This window comes from Embiotoca jacksoni, unplaced genomic scaffold (genome assembly GCF_022577435.1).
Source record: "Embiotoca jacksoni isolate LCO1_2020_lvr unplaced genomic scaffold, fEmbJac1.0.p SCAF_48, whole genome shotgun sequence".
Taxonomy (NCBI): domain Eukaryota; kingdom Metazoa; phylum Chordata; class Actinopteri; family Embiotocidae; genus Embiotoca; species Embiotoca jacksoni.
The window spans coordinates 2228085-2251626 of NW_027185401.1; the positions used below are offsets into that span (position 1 = coordinate 2228085).

A 23542-nucleotide genomic window follows, 5' to 3' on the forward strand; every position below is an offset into this window, starting at 1 on the left:
AGGTCATTCATTAAACATGACCGTCTAAAAATAAAAAAAAAGGCCTCCTCCTTTCACCGGAACTGCTCTCTTTAATCTGGGCCAGAGCCTTCGAGTGTTTTTTTTGCATCAGCACATGAGAGAGGGGCGACGCGAGAGACAAAGAGACACAAAAGGATGTTTCACACATGGGGAGAGCAGAGGAGATAAGAGGAGGAAGAGGAGGAGGGTGTTTTCGTCCTCATGGCGACCGGCGAATGGGTTTTGTACTTCAGTGGGGTTCACGGCTTGACCTCTGACCTCACCTTTTCTGACCGTCGATTACATTTCCAACATAAAAAAACAAAAAACAAAAACACGTCCCGTACAGATGAAAGCAAACGAGACGCAACGTGTTCATCATTGAAGATTTAGTTTATAAAAAAGCTAGGCTAGCTGTTTCCCCATCATTTACAGTCTCTATGCTAAGCTACGCTAACGAGCTGCTTCCTGCAGCGTTGTGTTCATTGCGTCTGGGTCATTTGACTCCAAATGTATTTCACGAAATGACAAACAGTTCCTTCTATTATTATTGGGCTTTTTTTTCCTGACAAAACTATAAATTCAAGATGTAAGATAAGGGGACTTTTTTTTGGCAGGAAAGTAAAATTTCTTTTGAGATGAGGTGGATTTATTACTGCAGGATTTAAAAAAAAAACATGCCTGTCCTGTCTTCTTCCTCGTCCATCATTTGCTCCTCTTCCTCCATCCTTCACTGCTGCTTCCTCCTGAACTCTCTGTCTTCACCTGCTAATACCACCATGAAGCACGGCGGCGGTAGCATCATCAATAGCACCTCTACGGTGAAGCACGGCGGCGGTAGCATCATCAATAGCATCTCCACGGTGAAGCACGGCGGCGGTAGCATCATCAATAGCATCTCCACGGTGAAGCACGGCGGCGGTAGCATCATCAATAGCATCTCTACGGTGAAGCACGGCGGCGGTAGCATCATCAATAGCATCTCTACGGTGAAGCACGGCGGTGGTGGCATCATCAGTACCATTTATTCATTTAAAACTTGATTAATAACATTATGCTGTGTTCATAAAGGGTGAAAGGGGTCCTAATATTTCCTTTGTGTGTTTAAATCTCATCTTAAAACCCATGTTTGTTATTTTTCGGGTCCCGAGCACCGAATGCTTCGAAAGCCGTGTTGTAATCCAAGAAATTATTTTTTTCTCATTCTGGCAAATTAAATGTTTTTTTGTTGTTGTTTTGGGCAGATTTAAAATGCTCAAAAACTCATGAAACTTTGCACCAAAAATCAGCCAAAGTGGAAATTGAACTATTTCATAGGTTTTTGGTCGTTGAAATGGGCCTCTAGCGCCCCCTAATGTAAAATATATAAATAAAAAAAGTCTCTTGTTTATGTTATTTCTGTAGATCTGTATTTACTCGTGAATTTGTTAATGTTTACTATAATTTAGTCCGACAGCTTGTTGCTTTTTAAATGTGCGCTATAAATCAGTAAACTCCACCTTCCACCTCCACCTCCACCTCCTTCCTTATCCTCTCTTATCCTCTCACTTTCACCTTCCTCTTTCTCTTAATCCAAAAGTTGTTTTATCCTCCCCCCCCCCTCTCCCTTCCTCCCCCCACCTCCTCCTCCTCCTCCTCCTCTTCCTCCTCGGTCTTGTAGGTGAGCCTGCATGATTGGGCGCCAGGTTGGAGGGGGCAAGGCTTTTGGAAACATCACATGGTTCAACGTTTCCAGCTCTGCGAGACGCCATTTTGGAGGAAAGTTTGGAATTTGTAAAACCTGGGGAGGTGCAGAGGAGGAGGAGGAGGAGGAGGCGAAGGACGGAAGGAAGGAAGGAAGGAAGGAGAAAAAGAAGAAGAAGAAGAAGAAGAAAAAAGAAAAAAAAAAAAAAAAAAAAGAGGAAGCGGACGGGAGGAAAACGAGAGGAGGGATTTCTTACACACTCCCTCCCCGAGAGAAGTTTGACACGAATGCACAGTGCAGCTGGGGAATAATACGGAGCGTGTGCGTGCGGACCAGTGCGGGACAAGTCTGAGGGTTTTTGTATTTATTTATTTATTTTTGGGGGGGGTGGGGAGGGGAGGGGAAGGGAAGGGAGCACGGCTCCGAGTTTAGGTGTGCCCGCCAGCCCTTCGGACTTTGAAGTTGTATTTCTGGACCGAGCACCAGAGCCCCGGTGGAGGACCGCGTCCTCCGCGTCCTCCGCCGCAAAGCAAAGCGGCAAAGCAGCGGTCAGCTCGCGCGTGTCCACCCGCCTCTGCTGCACAGCCTGCACGAGGGGACTGTGTCCGCGTGTGTCCGTGTGTTGTCCGGTTGTTTTTTTATTTATTTATTTTTTTTTTAACACGGAGTTTGGTCCCAGTTGGCGAAAGCTACATTTTCCACTTTTTTTTTTTTTTTTTATGACCAGCCGCCGCAGGTCTCAGCCTGAGCGGCGCGCTGGTGCAACGCCGGCGCAATAAGGAAGCCTCTCCGGCCCGGGGGAGGGGGAACCACAGCTCGGGCTCGGTCGCTCTCCGGAGCTCCTTCCGCAGGCTTCGCTTCGCTTTTCTGGGATATTTAGTTTTTGACGCGGGGACTCCTGTCTTGTTTCTGCATTTAGTTTCCCCCTTCCCTCCCCCCCTCCACCACCACCACCACCACCCTCCTCCTCCTCCTCCTGCTGCTCCTTGGAGACTTGGGAGTTGTTATTTTCGCCGGACGTGTCCAGTTGTCTCCCCCCCCTCTCCTCCCCTCCTGACAGGTTAGTTTGTGGAGGTTTTTATTTTGTTGTTTTGTTTTTGGGGGTCTTCGGAGGGAACTTGGTGTCGTCGTGGAGGGATTTTTTCTTTCTTTCTTCTTCTTCCTTCAGCTCCGACTTGGAGCGGTGACACCAGGGGGGTTGTTTTAAAAAAAAACAACAACAACAACAACAACAACCCGGTGGAATAATCAATATACATAAAAACAACAACAACACCCGGTCCTGTGTGAGGAGCGTATGCGGCTAACGCAGACCTAGCTCCGTGCCGAGCCGAGCCAGACCCGCTACCATGCCAGTCAGAAAGAAAGGTAAGCCGCTTTCCCATATTAACGAGCAAAGCTAGCGCGGCTAACTGCTTGTCTACCGGGGGGGGTGGAGGGTGGAGGGTGGTGTTTGGGTGGAGGTGGAAGGAGAAAAAAAAAACAACCCTCAAAACTGCAGCCTGTGCGGGACTCAAAACAAACACGGACGCGCAGAAACACGGATATAAACTCGGACCTCCTCCCCCACCTCCTCCCCCACCTCCTTCTCCTTCTCCCTCCTCCTCCCCCCCCTTCCGAAAGACGCGGTCCAAGCGCGCTCGTTTTTGTGTGTGTGTGTGTGTGGCCTTTAACCGAGCCGTGCCGTGCCGTGCCCCGGGGCAGGTGAAGCGAGTTAAAAGTAGTGCGCTGACCCAAAGTTGTATATGGGGCACCTTTGTCTGGAGACGAGCCCAACGAGGAATAAACCTTAATATCAATGAAATATTTACAAGGCTCTTCAACACGCGACTCCTGCAAAGGAGATTAACACAGCAAAAATAATAATAAATAATAATAATTAAGAAAATAATAATAATCACAATGCACTTTAACACATGGGTCAACTTTTTATACTTTTATTTTGAAGGGGAGAAAAAAACAAACAACCAATCAGATCCTCAAAATTGTGTCAAAAGTGTCAACAGTTTGCAAAACAGTGAGTTTAATAGCAACCTAATTATACTTGGTGATTATATTTGGAGTCCCAGTATCACCTCAGTATTTTCAGAGGGACACACCAGGCTTGAGCTGTGTGACTGGTTTAATCTCCTCTCCCACCTCTTTTGTGAAAAGCTGCTGTTTTAATTATCAGGATTTTATTTTTATTATTATTATTATTATTATTTGTTGGCCTGTTCAGAAACTGATGAAAACATGTTTCAGCACTTTGGATGAAAAGAGTGCAAAATAATTCAATGAGTTTTTTTTTGTTTTTTTTCTCCTCCTCCACTTTTAAGAGAAGCAGGACGTTGACCCCAAAGTTGTCAGCAAGTTTAAACCACCGAAATGCATTACGTTATAAATAAAAAGAGTTTAAAGAAAAACCTTGAGATATCATTACGAGCTCTCGGAGCTCAAAGCGATGGCTGTAAAATATCTTGTTTTGTGACGCCAAAAGGAAAAACTCTCATTGACAGGAAAATAACTCTGTATCCCAAATTAATATCTGTCGATTCAGCGATTTTTAAAAACATTTTTTTATTTTTATTGGCTGTGGACGGAGGTCAGTGCATCAGGCTGAACGCATCGGGGTCAGCTGAGGGTTTACAGGCCGTCACAACGTCCGGGTACGTCCGAGGGGAACCGGTTCAAATTCAACCCGAAGGTGGGAGAAGGCGTCCGAAAAGCTCCGACAGCTTTCACAAGTTGATGCTCTTTTTATGAAATTAAACCCGAGTTAATACAAAATATTGAGTTTTATATTTATTTATTTTGGCCTTCACCACCGCCTATAACCGTTTCTTTGGAAACTTCTCATTGGCCGTTTCAGGGCGACTCCTCACAAGAGTCTGAAGCTTCACAACTAATTTCTCTTTTAAAGATCACCCCCCCCCACCCTCCCTCCTCCTCCTATAAAATATATCAAGGTCGTGACATTGAGTCCGTTAACCTGAGCATCAAACCTTTAAGTATGCCCCCCCCCCCTTCCCCCTCCCCGGCTGCACCCGAAGCACCGACCACCTTTATTTAGAGCTGTCAATCAATGAGTCAATAAACAATCAATCAAATAATTAAGCATAAACAATTCGTTGAAGACGAAGTGACGTCACTTCTCGCTGAAACCCTCCGAAGACGCCACGCCGTCCGTGTTTCTGACACTCAACGGGCTTAAAAAAAAAGTTGACCTCCAACTTTTAAGAAGTCTTAAACGAACCTAAGTTTTCAGTTTCGTCCGACTTTGTTTTTTTTTTTTTTCCCTCTTCGACGTCGGAATCGGGAAAATATTCGACGACAGTGCAAATCTGACCTCGTGCCTCTTTCGGCTTTTCAAGCTCGTCCAGAGGTCTCTTTTTAATATCGGCCAAACGTCGCTCTATTCCGACTCTAATCCCGCCGTGATCTTTCGCATCTTCACATTCGGGAGGTTTAAAAGTTCGATTTACCTCCCCGAGATCCGTGTTTCAGCGCCGAGGGGATTATTTCTGCAGGGTCCAAAAAAAATAAATAAAAAGCACTCCTCCCCCGCCATCGCGTCTCAGATCAGTTTGCATTAGTCGCCTGCTCTGCTCTTGTCGTCTCTCCCCCCCTTCGACTCACCCCTGTCGCTCCCTGTCCCCCGCCGCGCCAGACGCCCAGCGAGCGCTGCTGCTGCTGGAGGAGTACCGGGCCAAGCTGAACCACGCCGAGGACCGGCAGCTCCGGCACTCCATCCAGAGGGTCATCGACATCTTCCAGAGCAACCTGTTCCAGGCTCTCATAGGTGAGACCGCCGATCCCACACTTATAACCGCACACGCATGCTGGAAGAAAACAACAACAACAACAACCCGATACTAAACAAAACTTGAAAACATGAGCTGTCGTAAGAAACGTGCAAAATTCCACAGGTTTTTTTTTGTGTTTTTTTTTCTTTACTTTCGACTGTTTTGGTTTCTTGACTTAAAAAAAGCTGCTGACCTCGGCTGTTTTCGGTGACACGTCTGTGCAAGCGCGGCTGCGGCAACAGTTCAGCCTTTGCTTAGCCTGTTGGCGCTAATAGCTGCTAATAGTCGGGCAAATAGGCAAAGGGTGTGTGTGTGTGTGTGTGAGGGGGGGGGGGTATTTATTGTTTTCGGAGCAAACTTTTTTTTTAAAGAAATGACGGCAGGCTTGTCGGTGCTGTCGGTGCACCGGGCTGAGAGACTCCGAGATGTTTTGTGAATGAAAACTAGTCTAAGGGTGTAAAACGGACAGTTTGGAGAACATATTGAGTTAAAAAAAACAAAAAAACATCTCTATTTCTATTCCAAGTAAATGATCTTTGACAGTTTTGTCGGTTTTTCCGTCGCAGACTTTTGAGAATTTTGCTCGTGATAATTTGCAATCCGGAGAATTTTGTCGGCATTTCATGTGTTGTTCGTTTTTTTTTTTTACTTTTGTGTTGCTGTTGAACAGCAATTTATAACTTTTATTTTGTCAGTCCAGTTCCTTTAAATGTGGGGGGGAGGAGGGGCCAAAATATTAAGGACGCCTATTGAGTATAAAACCCCGTACAGTTTTTAACTGCTTCACCTGCCGGTGGTTTGGAGGATTATTGCGCGATCACCTGATCGATTGATCTGGTTTGCGAGATCGTTGGAATCGTTTCCATTAATGTGTGTAAAAAAACAACAACAAAAACAACAACTACAAAAAAACAGCTGAATCAAACTAAAGGAAATGTCAGATTTCCACCTTATTTTCAAAGCTCAGTTAATGACATCATTGTATTGCCCCCCCCCCCCCCCCCCACCCCTCCATCTTCCCCCCGTTCTGCTCTGGTTCCATGGCACATAAGTGGAGCATTAGTGCCACCGTAGTACATTACAGTTGATTATTGGTGCCTTGTCATTGTCGGCAGTTTCTTTCTTTGTTTCAGTAAATAGGCTTTGTATATTCAAATTAATTGTGTCGCACAGTTTTGGTTCTCACGGCCCCTAAAAAGCGACGAAAATGCGTGTTTTTTTTTTCTTTTATTTATATGTTCCAGTTAGCAACGTTCAATGAGCGGCTCCCGTTACTTATCGGGTGGATTATTAGAAAAGATGTTTACGCTTTAAACTTTTAATAGCGGCATTAAAACAAAAACAAAAAAACCAAATTCAATTCTTAACTGCAAATAACTGTCAACTAAAATCTACACTTTTAGCAAAGTGCTGCAGATCCGATGTAAAACGATCCGTTCATACTTCAATAAAGAAATTGAAGAAAGTCATTTGTCGGCAGAAAAAAACCAATCCGATCAGAGAATCAACTCGTTGCCGAAGGTCAAATATCGCACCGTAATTGTCGGCGAAGTGATGGCGCGCTAACGGCTCCCGCTGACCTCGGCGAACTCCTCCTCGTGTTTGCGGGTCGGCCCAAATAGCAGCAGCAACATCTGGCGCACGGGGGGGGGGGCAGGAGAGGTCAGAGGTCAGGAGGAGTCTGAGCTCGTTTGCTGTGATCTGTTGATGATGAAGAGGAGGAGGAGAAGGAGGAGGTTCAGCTTTCGAAGCGGACACATCCAGACGGATCGATCGGTTTCATACGTTGACGTGGTCCAGTTTTCAGGTTTAAAGTGGTGGATTTCGATTGGGGGAGGAAAAAAAAAAAAAGTCGAACTTTTATTTTGAAGTCGACAGAACTTCTACTGCTGCGCTTTTATTTTGAAGCTCGTACGCAGGTTTTCTTACGGCTCAGCTCGCGCGCCGTAGCCGTTTGATTAGATTAGTCTTCAATTTTATTTTCGATTTTATAGAGTTGATGAACATCACAAGTTTAAAAAGCATGAATGCGTGTAATTAAAGATAATTCTTTCATTTCGTTTTTATTTGGACTTTTGTCGCACTTCTTTTTTGCCTTTTTTTCATGTCTTTTACAGTGTACGAAGGCTTTCTATATTACTGCGCTATTTAAATTAGTTTTTTTTTTTTTTACCTCAGTTCATCACACCCATCTTGTGAAACAGCCGGATGAATGAAAGTGTGAAATACATCGCAGCGCAAAGTGACTTGACGGCTCAACTCGCACTTCATTCATATTTTTTTTTTTTACAGTGAATTAGCGTGTTGAACCGTTCGGAGGTGTTTTCGGTGTAACGTGTAAACACGGGCTGCAGAGACACAACCGCCGAGCGTAAATACGCGTTTTGAATTTTGAAATAAAACGGGTATTGAACTGCAGATCAAAACGTGTTGGCTCATCTTCTCTGGGGAAGATATTAGTAAGTCAAAGTTTTCTGGTGTTTTTTTGGTGACGGGCCGGTTAACGGGGGACTCGACTGAACGGAGACGCAGCTGCAGGGTTAACGGGCGCCGAGCAGCAGGAATGTGGTCCGATCTGTTTGAGTTTCCCAGGACTGAATGAAACTACTCCGAGCGGCTGACTCGGCTCTTTGTCTGCCGTCTGGAGTCTTTAAGAATCGACGAATAAAACGTAACGGGAACGCAGGACCTTTTTTTTTTTTTTTTTTTTTTTTTTTTAAAAAGTGTCAATCGTGTAAATCACAGTTCAGTTTAGAGGTTTTTCTTTTTCCACTGTTGTTGTTGTTGTTTTAAGACTCTTTCCAGACCCGTGTTAATAAATCTCCCATTATTGTATGATTTACTGGATTTACCGTTATGAAGGAGACTCAGACGTTCGACAGACTAACGGGCTCCAGGTCGCGCCGTTTACGCCCAAATATTTCTAAAACCGTCTTCCCCCTGTTTGTTTTTAAAAGCTAATTCAGGATAAACTTTTACTTTCCTAAACTACTCAACGCGCACAAGCAGCGACTTAACTTAACTTTCCCCAAAATTGCGCTAAAAGTGAACTGAATAAATTCATTATTTTCTTTTTTCTTTTAATGTTTGTGTTTTTTTGTTGTGGACGTGAACGCGCGTCGCCCCGTTTCGCGTAGAAATAAAAGAACCGGAAGTGAATTTCAGTCCGACTGCTTTAGTACTGCTGCTCGTTTAAAAAAAAACAAACAAACAACAAAATATCGGTAAATAATAATAAATATTAATAACGAACATCTTTATAAATATATCACTTTACTTTAAAAAAAAAAAACTTGTGTCGCGAACTGCGTTAAAACAAAAACGAGCCTTAAAACCACAAAGCAAACTGTGAAGACGAAACAAAGTTATTAAAGTACAAAATCAAAGAATTAACCGCTGAAATATGTCGGGAAGAAATCGCAGCTTCTTCTTAAATGTTCATTTGAAGTTTCCCCGCTTCTGATTATGCTTCTGACGGTTTGGGATTTATCCGCCCGACCCCAACTTGACGGGATGTTTTGATTTCCGCGGCCGCCGTAACACAAACCTCCCTTCATCGACCCGACTCGCCCGCCGCTGCTGACGACACGTGTGGGCGCGATCGATGCCGATGTCTGGATTTGTTACGCAATCGCTTAACATGGAGGGAAAAAAACCAAAAACAACCGTTTAAATATTCATGGAGGCGAACGATACGAACGGGAATCCACGTAAGAGTCTTGATTGGTGGAGAGGAAAAAAAAATAAATAAATACTCGCATCCTCCTCCGTTCCTTTCAGTTCCTGTTCGCTACGGTTCACTTCTGCTCTCAGCATCTTCATCACTAATGGATGAGCGGAGATCTTCTCCTCGTCCTTCTTCCTCCTTTTTTTTTTTTTTCTCTCTGCACGCTCAAAAGTCGCGTCAAACCGGCGCTTCTCCTACCTGTCGGTGATTCGAGCCGGCATCCGTCACTTTTTTGTTTTGTTTACGCCGCTAATTTGACTAATTGAACGGATGTGTTTTATATCGTTTTTAATATTTTATTAATTATCTGACGACACGGGATTTTGTGTTGTGTCTGTCGAGGCAGATTGAACAGATTGTCGACAGCTGGGGCGTAAAACAACCTGCACCCCTCCTGTGTGTGTGTGTGTGTGTGTGTGTGTGTGTGTGTGTGTGTGTGTGTGTGTGTGTGTGTGTGTGTGTGTTTTATAACCAGCCTTTACTGCGAGGACCAACTCTACAGTGACGCAGTCGAAACGTTGCATGAACACGGTGCAGTAGAAGTTTTTTTTTTTGTTTGTCTTCCTGCAATTAAACTACGAATAAAAAAAAGTACCGTCGTCGAGGAATGTTTTTTTTTTTCCTCCGACTGGTTAGGGAGCAGCCGCTTCGTCCATCGGACCGAACGCTTTTGTACTTTTCGACACGCCAACATCCAAACAGATCCTCACGTCATCGACATCCGGCGCCGACTCTTTTCTGGTCGTCGGTTGGATGATTGACAGCCGAGAGGTGGAGAACCAAACGCGGAGCTAAATCTGATCGGGGGGAGGAGAGGATTGGGGGGGGGAGGGATCAAATAATCGTTCACTCTACGAAACGTCAGGAAAGTGAATAAAACGTCTCGTGTGACGTGTTGATTAAAAAAAAAAAAAGACTTCAGACGAAAACGCAGACTGGGCAGAAAACGATGGCGAGAACTGCGACCGGAGCGCTTTTAAATACGCGGCGCCGAGCTTCGACCGGAGAGCTTTGACCGGAGAGCTTCGACCGGAGAGCTTTGACCGGAGAGCTTCGACTGGACCGGAGCTTCGACCGGAGCGCTTTTAAATACGCGGCGCCGAGCTTCGACCGGAGAGCTTTGACCGGAGAGCTTCGACCGGAGCTTTGACCGGAGCGCTTTGACCGGAGCGCTTTGACCGGAGAGCTTTGACCGGAGCTTCAACCGGAGCGCTTCGACCGGAGCGCTTTGACCGGAGCTTCAACCGGAGCGCTTCGACCGGGGCGCTTCGACCGGACCGGAGCGCTTTGACCGGAGAGCTTTGACCGGAGAGCTTCGACCGGAGCGCTTCGACCGGGGCGCTTCGACCGGAGCGCTTCGACCGGAGCTTGTTTTACAATCGTCGTTTCTTTTTGTCGATTTTTTTCTGGAAATACGGTTCATTTTTGTATTTCTTATTTTCTCTCGTTTTGGATCCTGACTGCTGCTGCTGTCGCCATGACTCAGACTTTAAATAATAATTACCTTGTCCGTCTGCCACGGCAGAGTGTTCCCCTTTAGACACTGGGCCTATGTGCGCCGCAGGCTCGGGTGCGTTTGTCACGCTCACCCTGATGTCACCGAACGGGGAGGGGAGGGGGGGAGGGAATAAATAAAAATGACGTTTCTGACACGCAGTTTTCCAATCTGCCAAACGCCCCAAAAAGAGATGTCTACAGCGAGCCGAGCACGGTGTAATCCCTCTGTAGACACGACGATTACCCCACAGTACATAATCCACTACCCCCCCCCCCCCCCCCCCCCCACACACACACACACACACACACACTCCCCCCGCAGCCCCGCCGCCGCCGGTTTACCGGGAAAAAAAAAAAAAGAGCTGCGAGCTTCGCTTTCTGTTTTTTGTGTGTTTTTTTTTTTCCTTCTCATTCGATCGGTTTCGGGACTGGCCTGATTTCTCTCACGGAAAACAGATGGCGTCCATCGAAGCTTTTCAATTTAATAAAGCAACATGAAGTTTTTCATCACTGAAAGATTTGCTCTGATGTTATCCTGATAATTGCAGCGTTGCCGAAGGCAGCCGGTTTTATTTATTTATTTATTATTATTTTTTTGTGGCCTGCTCCAGAATTTTGATTTCAAAGCTTTTTTTTTTTTTTTGAGGACCAAAAACTACAGCTTGCAACTAATGGTGATTGTGATTAAGAGAAATAAATCCGTTGCTGTTTATGGATTGGATTTTTGTCAGGTCAAAAAACCTCCCAAATATATTCAGTTTACAGTGACATGACGTAAAGAAGAGCCGGCACCTTAGAAACTGATCGGTCTGTCCACAACTCAAACCGTCCTACAAACTATGGGATGGATTAAGATGAAATTACTTCCGACGTTCACGATCCCCAGCAGAAGAATCCCACTAAGTGTTCTGATATTTAAGTAAACTACAGAAAAGTAAAAAAGAAAATGAAAAAAAAATCCTACTTAAGTGAAAGTAGTTTTAGAGGCGACATCGAGCTAAAGTATTAAAGTAAAAGTCCTGGTTTGGTTCCTTCTGACTGACATTATTATGCGGTATTATCAGTTTGTCAGCGGCATATTGGAGCTGGTTTAAACTACTTTACGTCCAGTTTTGGGACGGCAGATAAATGCGAGATGTCGTCAGATGATTACTGGGAGAGGAAAAAAAAAAAAAAAAGTTCTGATCCGCAAATCTTTTTTTTGTGTATTTGGGCTTTTTCTCTAATCTTTAATTTTTGCTGCGATATCGGCTCATTTAAACCATTATTGGAATGAAACCATGTGAAGAGTTTACAGGCGGAAAAAAAACCAAAAAACTGTTTGGTGGAGCTATTAACGACTCTGACATCTGAAATGTGACCCGACTGCACACTGCAATTTATTTTTGAATAGCTTGGTAATCCATCGAGTCATATCTTCACTCGTAAAGTATCGCCAAGTCGAATACGCGCAGTCGAGTTAAAAGTGCAATATTTGCCTCTTTTCATGTGTTTTGGAAGATTTACAGCAGCGTCCGATGGAAACGGGAGTGACGTCATCGTGACCTTTTTGACCTGTAAACACCAAAATCAACTACAGTTCATCCTCCCGTCCAAGTGAATGTTTGAAGAATGAACAACTGCGAGGTGATGAGTCCTGTTGTTGTTGTTTTTTTCATTTAAAAGTAAAAAAAAAAAAACAACAACCACAAAACACCGTAAAGTGTCTTCAGTTCCAGCAAAGTCCAGAAAACGTTCGAACGAAAGGACAAAACTTCCTGCAATTTGTTTTTATCTCGTATTTAATGAGGCTTAAAAGTGTTCCAGTTATGCCAGTTTCTTTAGTTGTGAGTTTCACCTTCTGGGTGTGGTGAGTTTAATCGCTGTAGTTTTAACTGCAGTTAAATAGCAAACGGAGGAGTCTAAAATAGGTGCGGCCTTTTTTTTTATTTTTTTTTTTTATTATTATTAGGCCGAACAAACAGAAGCCGTTGTGTCTAACTGGTTGATGGGATCACAGCTGCCGGCTGTCTGTCAACTCACTTTTATTAAGTTTAAGCTGAACTGAAGAACTCTTGTTGTTCTGAGATTTTTGCTTTTTCTTTTTCTTTAGTTCGTTGGAATGTACCAAGCGGGGAAAATGTAATTTGCGATCTGCCGGGGTCCCGTGACTTTTTTTGTTTTTGAGTAAAAGTACAAAAAAAAAAAAAAAAACTAAAATAAAATGTTCCTTTTTGCCAAGATAATCTGTCTACCTGATGGCGGCGGCACGTCATGATTTTTTTTAGAGGACTTTGTGAAGACGTTGGGACAGGAAGTGTTTGGACCACAGGAAGTACTCGGCTAAAATCTAAATCCAACGTCCTGTATGAAAAGTTTGGGATGAATCGGACTATAACGCCCCCGCCCCCCCCGTGGGTTTGTTATTATCTCGCATAATAATGATAAACCAGTCGAGGTAATGGTGCAATGGAACTTTTTTTTTTATACGTCTAGGTGTGATACGCGCATCCACTGAATTTCATGCATGTAGGTAAATGCATCCGCCGGGGGCTGGACGTCTTTAGGGGGCGCTAGCGAGCCATTTTGGCCACGCCCACGCGCGAAACGTACTAAAATACGTAGTATTTCCTCGGGAGTGACGCGTGTGCCAACTTTCATGAGTTTTTGAGTACGTTAAAGCCACCAGCCAGTTATTATTTGACTAAAGAAATACTTAATTTTCAGCTCCCTCCTTCTTCATTGTTGTTTTCGAACCGTTTTCTCCGTTTTTAGGAAGTTGTCTAGTAAATCAATGGAGGGCGGAGCTTAATTACTGTTGACCCAAGGCAGGAATACCAGCTGCAAAATGAAGAATAAGCATTTCTCTTGTTCCATTTATAGAAAAGAAAAAAAGGCTGCAGTCATGTTGCTGTGTTGAGTTTCAGTAAAGGGTTCGTTCTGTAGAGGAGAATCTGTGTGTTCATTGTTATTCTTACGATAATGCCGGTTATAAAGGGTTTGATTGTGACAGATGAGTTATTATCTCGTCCCTGTTTGGGGTTTTATGTAGAAGTCTGTAAAAAGACGCAAATAAATCTGAGATTTTTATTTATTTTTTTTATTTGGAATTTCAAAACATTGGTGGTGATCTTGGAGAACATTTTACTGTCATGAACAGTTTTCATATAGAAAAACACATAAAGCTGTTAAACATAGAAAATGTGGACGGTGATGATAATCGATCCGTCCAGCAAATATATTCGATTTAAATAATTCTCGACTAAAAGTTTATAAAATTTCGGGGAAGATTTTGATCAGAAGTGCAGAAGCTGATTTTTTTTTAATTTATTTATTTATTTTTTTTTAGCATTTTTACTGCTTAAATGATGATTTAAAAAAAAAACAAGACTTGCAGATTAACGGTGTCCTTATCGAATAATCTTTTGGCTAATCTTTAAATACTGACTTCTGTTTTTCGCACAAAAAAAAAAATTCAAGTCTTTTCAGCTGTAATCTGATCTTTTTTCCAACACGGTTCTGTTGTGTTTCCAGGCTGAAGAACCAGAACCAGGTTCTGGTTCCGGTTCCGTGTGGGATCCTCATTCTGACCAACTATATGTCAAGCTGCTGTCGAAACGTAAAAAGGTTTCACTGTAAAATGACCTTCAAGTCTCCCACAATTCCACAGAGGTCTCTTTTTATTGGACATCAATACGGCACAGTGTTTAAGCCCCTCCCCCGCCCGCCCCCCCCCATACGGGTGTACAGGGTCTAAATAAATGGAGTAGTAGTTTAGTAGTTACTGGACGTAACTACAGTTCTATGAGTACGTTCTTATTTTATCTTTTCTTTTCTACCGAGACAGGTTGGAGAAACGCTGTAATTGGATCTGATTGATCCGCCCACCAACACCTGTAAACCTGACTGCCCCCCCCCCCCGCCCCTCCCTCCAGGCCTGTCAATCAAAGCAGACGCGCCACCCAAACGTAGCTCTCTTTGAGGCCTAATATCTGATTTATTACAGAGTTATTTACTAGAAGACCGATCGGAAGGATTGAACGACGACGCCGTCGTTACTCGAGGAAATAAAATGTGGAGAATTTTTAGCTTTTCAGAGCGGGAGGCGCCGTCCTTTTTTTTTTTTTTAACGTTTACGTTCATACATATATATGATGGTCTGAACCAGATTTCATCCCCGTCCTCGGTAACCGTTGTCGAGGCGTTTTCAGTTCGTGCCGTCGAGCCGTCCTGCCGCCGAAAACACGGTTCTCACGACGAGGGAAACAACAGTTGAGAAACAACAGAGGGAAACTTGGTATTTTTAGGTTCTTGCATCAGCTTCTGGACTTACGTTGATGCTATTTTCAGTCATCAAAGCGCGTTACGTAACCTGTTATGATATCAGTGGAAAAATAATTTCTCTGTTTGGGCCTTTTTTTTTTTTTTTCCCCCTTTGATTTGGCTCCATTTGTTTCAGCTCCCTGAATGTGGTCTCCGCCAGACCTGCTGAGAGCAACCGGCCTGCAGACTTTCCACTGTGACTGTCTGTGTTGTATTTACCGAGGAGGACGGGGGAAAAAAGGGCAGACACTTTTAATGATGGACTTTTTTATTTATTTTTTTCCTTCTGTTGCACGGGGGGGGGTAAAAAAACATCCAAATATTTTAGATTTCCCCAAGTCGAGGCTGCGAAGCCACTGAGGGAACCCCGGAAGCTGTATTTCCTTCATTGGATTGATCCATTTATGTGTTTTTAATGCCTTTTTAGAATAAAACTCACGGCTCGCGTTCGGTTGGAAGAACCCAGGCGGTTTTCCGAGTTTTAAAATGTTATTTTTTTTTTAAAGGCCAGCGTTCGTCAGGAGGAGACGCCGAATCTGACGGTTTATGGTGGAAACATATGCGCCGGTCGTGGCGGTCGGCTGCCGCGACCGAGGCCAAAGAAAGCTCCCCGGTTATTTTAGAGCTCTCCGGAAAAGCTCTCCTCAAGAGTTGTGCGTTTCCAAAAATAAAATGGCATGTTGGATGTGGCCGGCGGTGCTGGTGGCTCCTTATAGTATCGTCCTCGCGTAAACACAGAGCCACTGCAGTCGGCCGGTGGAGGGGGCGGGAGGGCTTATAATATCAATCACACTGTCAGTCAGTCAGAGTTAATTGTCTCAGGAGGGGAAAAAAACCCAACTTGATTGACACCACGTGTTTGCAGAGTAGATTCTGTATCCCGATAATCAATAAATCAATGAATTCTCAGTCTTTGGTCACGTTTTACCAAAGAAAAGGACAAAAAAAAAAAAAAAGCGTGCTATATGTTTAATTTCTTACTTTACGCTTTTAATGTGAATATTTTCCTTATTTTTTTTTATCCACACATAGTATCACGATGATGATATTTTCCAGGGAATGTTCCTCCCTTATTGTGTTTTTCCCATTTCAAACGTTTCCCCTTGTTTAAAATTTCACAAAATTACAGGTCACTTTTTTTTTAATACTTTTATTACCACCGGGGGGGGGGGGGGGGGGGCATATTCAGATCATTTACACAAGTAAAAGCACCAATATTTATTACATTATGGGTAAAAGTCCTGCATTCATCTTACTTGACAAACTCCACAGCGTATATTATGCTGGTAATACTTATTTCCCTCTGATTGGTGTATTGTTTACAATAAAAAATAAAAATAAATTATTTTATTTTTTTTACTATTTGTTTGCATATTTCTACAGGAAAGTGCACAGAAGTTAATACTACGGCTGGGTGTGATTCATATCTTCTTCTTTTTTTTTTTATACGGGTACCAATACAGCCGACTTCCTGAATTAAACCCGTTTCAATAATACTTTTATAAAAATCTTCATTTTCTGAAAAAAGGAAATGACATCACGCGTTACAAAACAAATTATGACGTTTTCATGCAGTTTAGAGGGGGAGAGTGTAAACCGGATCGTATTCCGTGGCTACAATTTGCTGGTGTTACCTAAACACATCGCATTAAAGCTGCAGGTTGACGCTACGATTTACAGATATCCCCTAAACACCTCATGGAAAGCTGCAGGCAGGCACCACAATTTGCAGTTTTGTTTTTTTCACCTTGAAGGCCTCGCATGCAAGCTCTCGCTAGACGCTACAAATTTACAGACGCACCCTCAACGCCCGCGTGCAGACCATAGGCAGACGCTACAATTTACTGGTGTTCCCTAAATGCCTCGCATCCAAAGCTGGAATATTATTATCACCAATGCATTAACGCATTTGCAGCGTTATATATTAAGCTGATCGCGTGTTTTGAAAACTCTTTAATATGCAAAGTGTTGAGAAACTCTGAGCCGCCAGATGAATGAAGTGGAGTTAGAAGTAGTATGAAATGAAAATACCTGGTGTCATTCAAAAAAAAAAAAAAAAAAAAAATCAATCTACTAATGAAAATAATCTCTTTGTAAAGATTAAATTCCTTCTTCCAAAATGTCTCAACATTTTGCCGACATGACGTCTGAGCATGAAGAGCTTTATTTCATTTTTTTATGAAACAATAGCAAAAGTCCTAAATTAAGGATCATAATGGAGCCCGAGAAATGATTTTTGATCAATTCTCTTAACTTAGAAGTTTTATTCCTAAAAATGTTTCTCACCACAAAAACGTCAAAACAACTTATTTCAGCCATTTATGTTATAAATAAAGCTGGTTTGAGGAATTCCTGATTTCTGTCATGTTTTTGGAAATATCTGAAAGCAGAGGCCGCGTGGTCGTACGTGACCCGACCCGACCCGAACCCCAACCCCTCCGCCCCCCTCCGCCCCCCCCTCCCCCGGCTATTCAGGGAGCGCAGCCGTTAAAAGCCCGGGTTTTGTTGTTCGTGTCGAATTGAGACGTCGGTCGAGTCGCTCCCGTATTTTTTAACGACCTCCCTCGAGGTCGAGTTCGTTGTTGTAAGGCTCCGCTCTCGACGGCAGCGTAACCCGATGAGCGCTAGAACAGCTGAGACTGACCTTTCAGCGATGAGTGTCACCGTCGAATCCTGCGCTCAGGACTCGCCCCCGTCTGCTCCGTTTCGCACGAGCTGAAACTCGAGCCGAGTCGAGGTCTGAAACCGTCTCAGCGGGGTTTCGATTTTTTAGTTTTGGCAAAGGGAAAGAAAAAAAAAAAAAAAATGGCCACGAGCTTCACGACTGAATTCCAACCGAGGAAAGTCAATTAAAAGACACCTTTTTTTTTTTTTTCAGGCAAATAGAAACAAAATATTTATCTTTTCCTTCCTGAAAGCGTCGCACCGTCATACACAGCCAAACTCTTAATCTATGACCCTTTAAGTAACAGTTCACCTGTCAGTCAATTGGGAAAAAGCTTGAAGGATGGTTAGAGGTCATACACACTGTTATAGAAACTCTTTTTTTTGTTTTCCCCCCAATGTAATAATTCAGTCCGCTGGTTATACTGGAAAGAAATAAAGTTTGGTGCTGAAAGGTCAAAGGTCACCTCACGAAGGATGTTTTGGGGTCATTACTCAAGAATTGATACGCTAATTATGACAAAATCTGACACGTCGATAGGATATAATGCTGAAGTGGTAACTTTTATATATATATATAAAATATATATATATATATACGCAAAAGCACCTTTCTGGCCGTTATTTAACACCATAACTCAGAAACAGGAGGGGAAATAGGGACCATAGTTCACATAACGACATCCATAGTTGAAGCCTTTATCAGCTGTCAATCAGCTTTATTGGCCCAAACATGTGAACACGTATGAGGATTCCTTCCCTACATATTATTACACGCAAGTCAGATCTGAACTGCAACTTGACTTGGTTGGTGGAGGGCGTAAAAGAAAATTGTAATTCTGTTATTTGCAGCTTCGCATTAATAAACCCAATAAAAGTGTCAGTTAAATGTGTCACTGAGAGGCGACGCCGTGTCATTTTAAATGTCCGCCTTGATTCCGATGTGTCCAATAAAACGTGTCCTCCGTCCGTCCTCTTTTTGTCGTCTCCAGATATCCAGGAATTTTACGAAGTGACCTTATTGGACAGTCAGAAATGGGTGGAGTCTTCCAAGGGGGCGGACCCCGTGGCGCCCGTCAATCTGTGGGACTTCTCCAGCCTTCAAAGCACAACGGTGACCTCGGACACGCTGCCCAGCCTTAGCACCAGCATCGAGGTAGGAACACGCACACGCTTATTTTATTTTTATTTTTTTTCCGCTCCGCTGAATCTCAAGACGTTCGGGGTGAAATCTGACCGGCCGGCGCGGCGGCTGAGTTTTCTTGAGCGACGGACGCAGGACAGGAAGTCAACTCTCCGTTCTCTGTCTTCACGCAGTGTCTTGTCTTTCCATTTTATTTATTTATTTATTTATTTAATTTATTTTATATCTCTAGCTTTTCTCAGCTGGTCGGCTCTCTTTAATGTTGCCTCCTCGGAAACAGAAACAGCCTTCGGTTTAAAAATAGGCACAAAAAAAAAAAAAAAAATAAAAAAATCTTAAAAATAGATCACACCTTTTCACACGTTGCAGGCTTTGATGACTGAAGCTGCTTTTTGATGGCCGTCTCCTGGGCGGAGGGGGGGTGGAGGGGGGTAGGGGGGATTGGAGCGGTGAACACGATTTCGATTGATGAAGTGAAACGAAACACGACAGGTTTGACCAAAATCTCTCTTCTTCATCACGTGAAGAAGAAAGAAAGAAGAAAAAAAGATGTCCTTCACGCCCGTTTGGTTTCGATTTGTTTTGGGACGACGTGAACGCTGGCAGATTGCCACAAAAACCCGGCAAATTGTGATTTGTTTTTTGAGCATGTATGTAAAAGGTAAAATACAAATAGTGGTTACTGGACATAACTACAGTTCTACGAGTACGTCGGTATTTTAATTCTTTCGGGCACTCAGGCGGGCACTTTCGGGTGGAGGCGGGGGGGGGCGGGGGGGGTGACACTGAAGTATATTCAGCCAAATAGTGTTGGAGTATCAGTTTGTTATTGTTCATGTAAAAGACTCTTATTCAGCTGGTTTTGGTGGAGCTCAGCTATGTGAATAAATGACACTTTCTTTTTTTGTCAAATTAGCTCTCAGAGGAAAAACAAAAAAAAGTTTGGAGAGCCCCTGATCTCAGTTCCACCGGGAACGTTTTGTCAGAGCAGTTTTAAAAAGTAACACACCCAGTGTCATATTATTGGTCGAATAAAAGAAGTGGGACACGACCCGTCTCACCGGGGTCATCGCCGGTTTGTCGTCAAATCAGCTGCTAGCAGGGCTGCTAATTGGCAGGCTTATGTTTACGATTTTTCAAAATAAAAGACAAAAAAAGTTATTTAGTTTTTTTTTTTCTCCCACTGCTGCTTTTTAAAAGCGGACTTTTAAAAGCCAAACTCTACACAACGAACCGTTCATTTCACGAGCCGCTGCCCCCTCCGGCACGCGGCTGGAAACGAAGACGACGAAGACGACGGTTCACCGGGAGCAGCTGAAAAGACTAAAAAAAAATAAAAATAAAAATAAAGAATCTTCACTCTGAAGCAGTGAATTTTTTTTTTTTTTTTAAACACCAACGACTCGTCATGAATATTTCTGCCCGGTTTAAATGGAGCATCGCTAATTTCAACGTGTTTCAGCCCCCCAACTCCCAGAGGACTCGTGCACTCGCTGAAAAATCGCTGACGTGACATGTTTGATACGGCCGTGTTTTGGGAGGGGGGAGGGGGGGGGGGGCTTTTATGCATCGAGCTTCTCGTTTCAAAGCGTGGAGAAGCGAAGCCGTGCGCGGGTACCGCTCCGTCCTCCCCCGGCGCTCCTTAAGATCATCGAAAAAGTGCTGAGTCACAGGAAACATTACGAGGCTGACCCGCTGCGTCATCGCTCCGCTCGGCTTTCTGTTGTTGTTGTTGTTGTTGTTTTTCTTGCCCTCATCATGTTTGTTTGTTTGTTTGTTTGTTTGACTCGGGCTTGTGTGCTTTTTATTTCTTTCTTTTTATTTGTATTTGGATTATCTCGGTCGGAGGGGGGGGGGGGGGTGGGGGGGGTTTGGTGTGCAGATTTTTTTTAAAACACGTGACGCTGCAGGTGTGTCACGTGGGTGGCATCCCATCGTTTTTTGTTTTTTTGTGTGTTTTTCATGATCAGCGTGTCGTCAGAAATGCGTTTCAGATGTTTGTTTTGACTGTTTTGTCTCGTTTTTGAGACTCGACGAATACAAAAAGTAAAAGAAAAACAAAAAACCCCGTCTCAAAGCAAGCAAACAGCGATCCGTTCTGCGTTCGGCGGCAGCTCCTTCTCATTTCTCTGTAATCCCATGTTTTCATAACAGATTCGGGGGATTAGGCAGAAATTGGAACATAATCCGCAACGTGTTATTCGGTATCTTCGGATCAAATTGAGTTTCGCAGGAAATGTCGGTAAACAGCTGGCGTCTGGAGATGTGCGGAGGGGAAACAAAACGGGATTTAAAAGTGGTGGCGTCGGTGATATCCGGTGTTGGTGTTTGTGATTAGCCCCGGCGACGCTCGCTCAACGTCCAGTTCCGCACGTTTCTCGCCACCGAAAGAAAATTCGACGCCGACGTTTCAGATCCGCGGTGAAATCACAAATGTCCACTTTTTAACAAGAGTCCGGCTGAACGGTCCCCTCCGTCTCCGGGTTTTGACGCTAAACTAAAACATGTCCTGGATTTTTCTTTAGAGTGGAAACTGATCTTAAAAACTGAAGACATAAAAGGGAAACGTCCGACTTCAGCAGGTTTTTTTTGAGTGCAACGTGGGTTAAAAGCCGTTCCATTAAATCCTCATTTGGGCCTTTTTGTTGTTGTTGTTGTTGTTGTTTTGTTGCTTCACTCCATCTGATCCGCATCATGATCTTTTATGTTGTTTTGTGCTCGAGGCAGAGCGGATTCTTGTTGGTTGGAAAGAGTTTCTTTCTTCTTCTTCTTTTTTTTTTTTTTTTGTCGACTTCATCAAGTTCCCAGAACCGGCCAGCGCTGAGTCGGCTGCAGCTGATTCATAATGTCCTCATCACAGCTGCAGGGTTTCTGTGTGTTTTAGGAACCCGGATCTCATGGGGAGGGAGAGGTTCCCTGTTTGCTTTACCTGTTTTTGAAGTGCCAGATGGTTTTATCCTGCACAGTTTAACCACTGGTTTAGGTTGCGTCATTCATCAAAGTGAAAATCATTAATAACCCACTTTAATCGTCTCGTCCACTGTTAAGACTCACTTCGTTAAATAGGAGGCGTTTTAGTGTCAATGCTCCGGCCCGTCCTGGAGTTCACGAGTTGTTTTTTTTATGTGATTGTTGTGATAAAAAAAATAAATCATAATTTCAGCGGCTTTCCGCTGTTTTTAAAGTTTTATGAGATTTATTCTTCTTTTTTTTTTTGCGGTTAAAATTTCAGGAATTGGCAAAAAAAAAAATCAAAATCAAAAAGAAATCTGCTTTTTATTTGAACTTTTTTTTTTAACAACAACCGAAAATAGAAATGATCATACATAGTCTCCTTCCTATGACGATGGGGATACTTCACCTCACACAAATATTTGAATTAAAGGTAAAAAAAAAAACAAATATTGTACGAAACCCATCTGGCACCGAAGCGGGCTCGAAAAAGACGAACCTCCGAGGAACGAGCGGTGCGGGTGCAGTCGGAGCGTGCTGTGTTGTTTTGCATTGAAATGCCTTCTTTCTTTTCTTTTTCTTTTTTTGTTTTCCCCCCCCCTCTTTCTCTCGACTGTAAACGCACGTCGACCCCTCGTAAGGACTCCCCCCTCCTAAACGAAATCCTGCACACGTTGGCGCAGGCCAAACGCTCGCCCGGCCGTGACGGACAAGTAAGTACTGGACACGCCTGCCGTTTGGTGGGAGGAGGGGTGTCGGTGTCCTTCCACCCTCGCCGCATGAACGCATCCTCATGTGCTTTGGACCATCGGAAAAGGGGAGGGGGAGAGGAGGGGGTTCTGGGTCCAGGGGTCAGGGGTCAGGGGTCAGGGTTCGCTCAGACGGCCTCAAGGTGTCGCTGTGGTTTTGGTATCCGGAAGTCTCGAGTGAAAGTGAAACCAGAGAAGGAAAAAGTCTGAACAGGAACGAGATGACAAAATGCGTGTTTGGATTTGGGAACACTTTTTTTTTATTATTATCATTTATTAATAAGACTTTCCAGCAAGTATTACTTCAGCTCTATCTTCCTGAGGACAAAACCTGAGAAACAATTGAGTCCGACTAGATCTCAAAAATAAACACGCAGTGAAATGAAAAATTCTGTCTCGAAACTCGACTTTATTACTTTTTTTTTTCTTTTTTATATATAAAATTCGAACCTTAAAGGTAGAATTTACGGCAGAGCTGACGCTTAATACGCAGACAGAAAATTTCACCCCAAAAAAAAATCTGATTTAATTAAATCAACGTTTGTCTTAATAGCAGCTTTTCACCTCGTTTTGAACCGTTTATTAATTTAGTCGACGTTTTCTAACTGAAAGATTTTGACAACGAGGCTTATAAACTCCTTTGTTAGTCTTTTTGCTCAGTTTTATCTTTGGTCTTTTACAAGTAACAATATTTAAGCTGGAGAGAAAGTTTGTTTTCTGTTTCCTTTCATTTAATTTTGATGAATTGCCGATAAAGATTTATGTATACAGCTGTAAAAAAAAATTGCCAAAATAGAAAAGGAGTTAAAAAAAAATGTGTGAATTTGACTGCATAAGTTGATGAAACTGAAATAACAACTATGTTAAAAGAAAATATATATCAACACGTAAAGTGTTACAAGAAAAAAAAAGAAAAAAAAAAAGCATCATCTTTTGATATTTGAACTGTTTTCATCCAGAAACACAACACTTGTTTACTATGTGAAGTATCTCAACAAAAAAAGATTTTGCAGCTGATCCATTCGGGTTTTTTTAAAT

General features: G+C 43.3%; 1 protein-coding gene across 1 annotated transcript in view; it reads left to right on the plus strand.

Annotated features, from left to right (window-relative positions):
• The first annotated feature begins 2076 nt into the window (after positions 1-2076).
• Positions 2077-23542, plus strand: part of LOC138210824 (disks large homolog 1-like) — a 94468-nt gene continuing 73002 nt past the window's right edge. The window contains 4 exon segments of the mRNA XM_069170157.1: positions 2077-3052; positions 5334-5465; positions 18652-18815; positions 22397-22468. Of these exon segments, the coding sequence (XP_069026258.1) occupies positions 3034-3052; positions 5334-5465; positions 18652-18815; positions 22397-22468 (387 nt within the window). The 5' untranslated portion in view covers positions 2077-3033.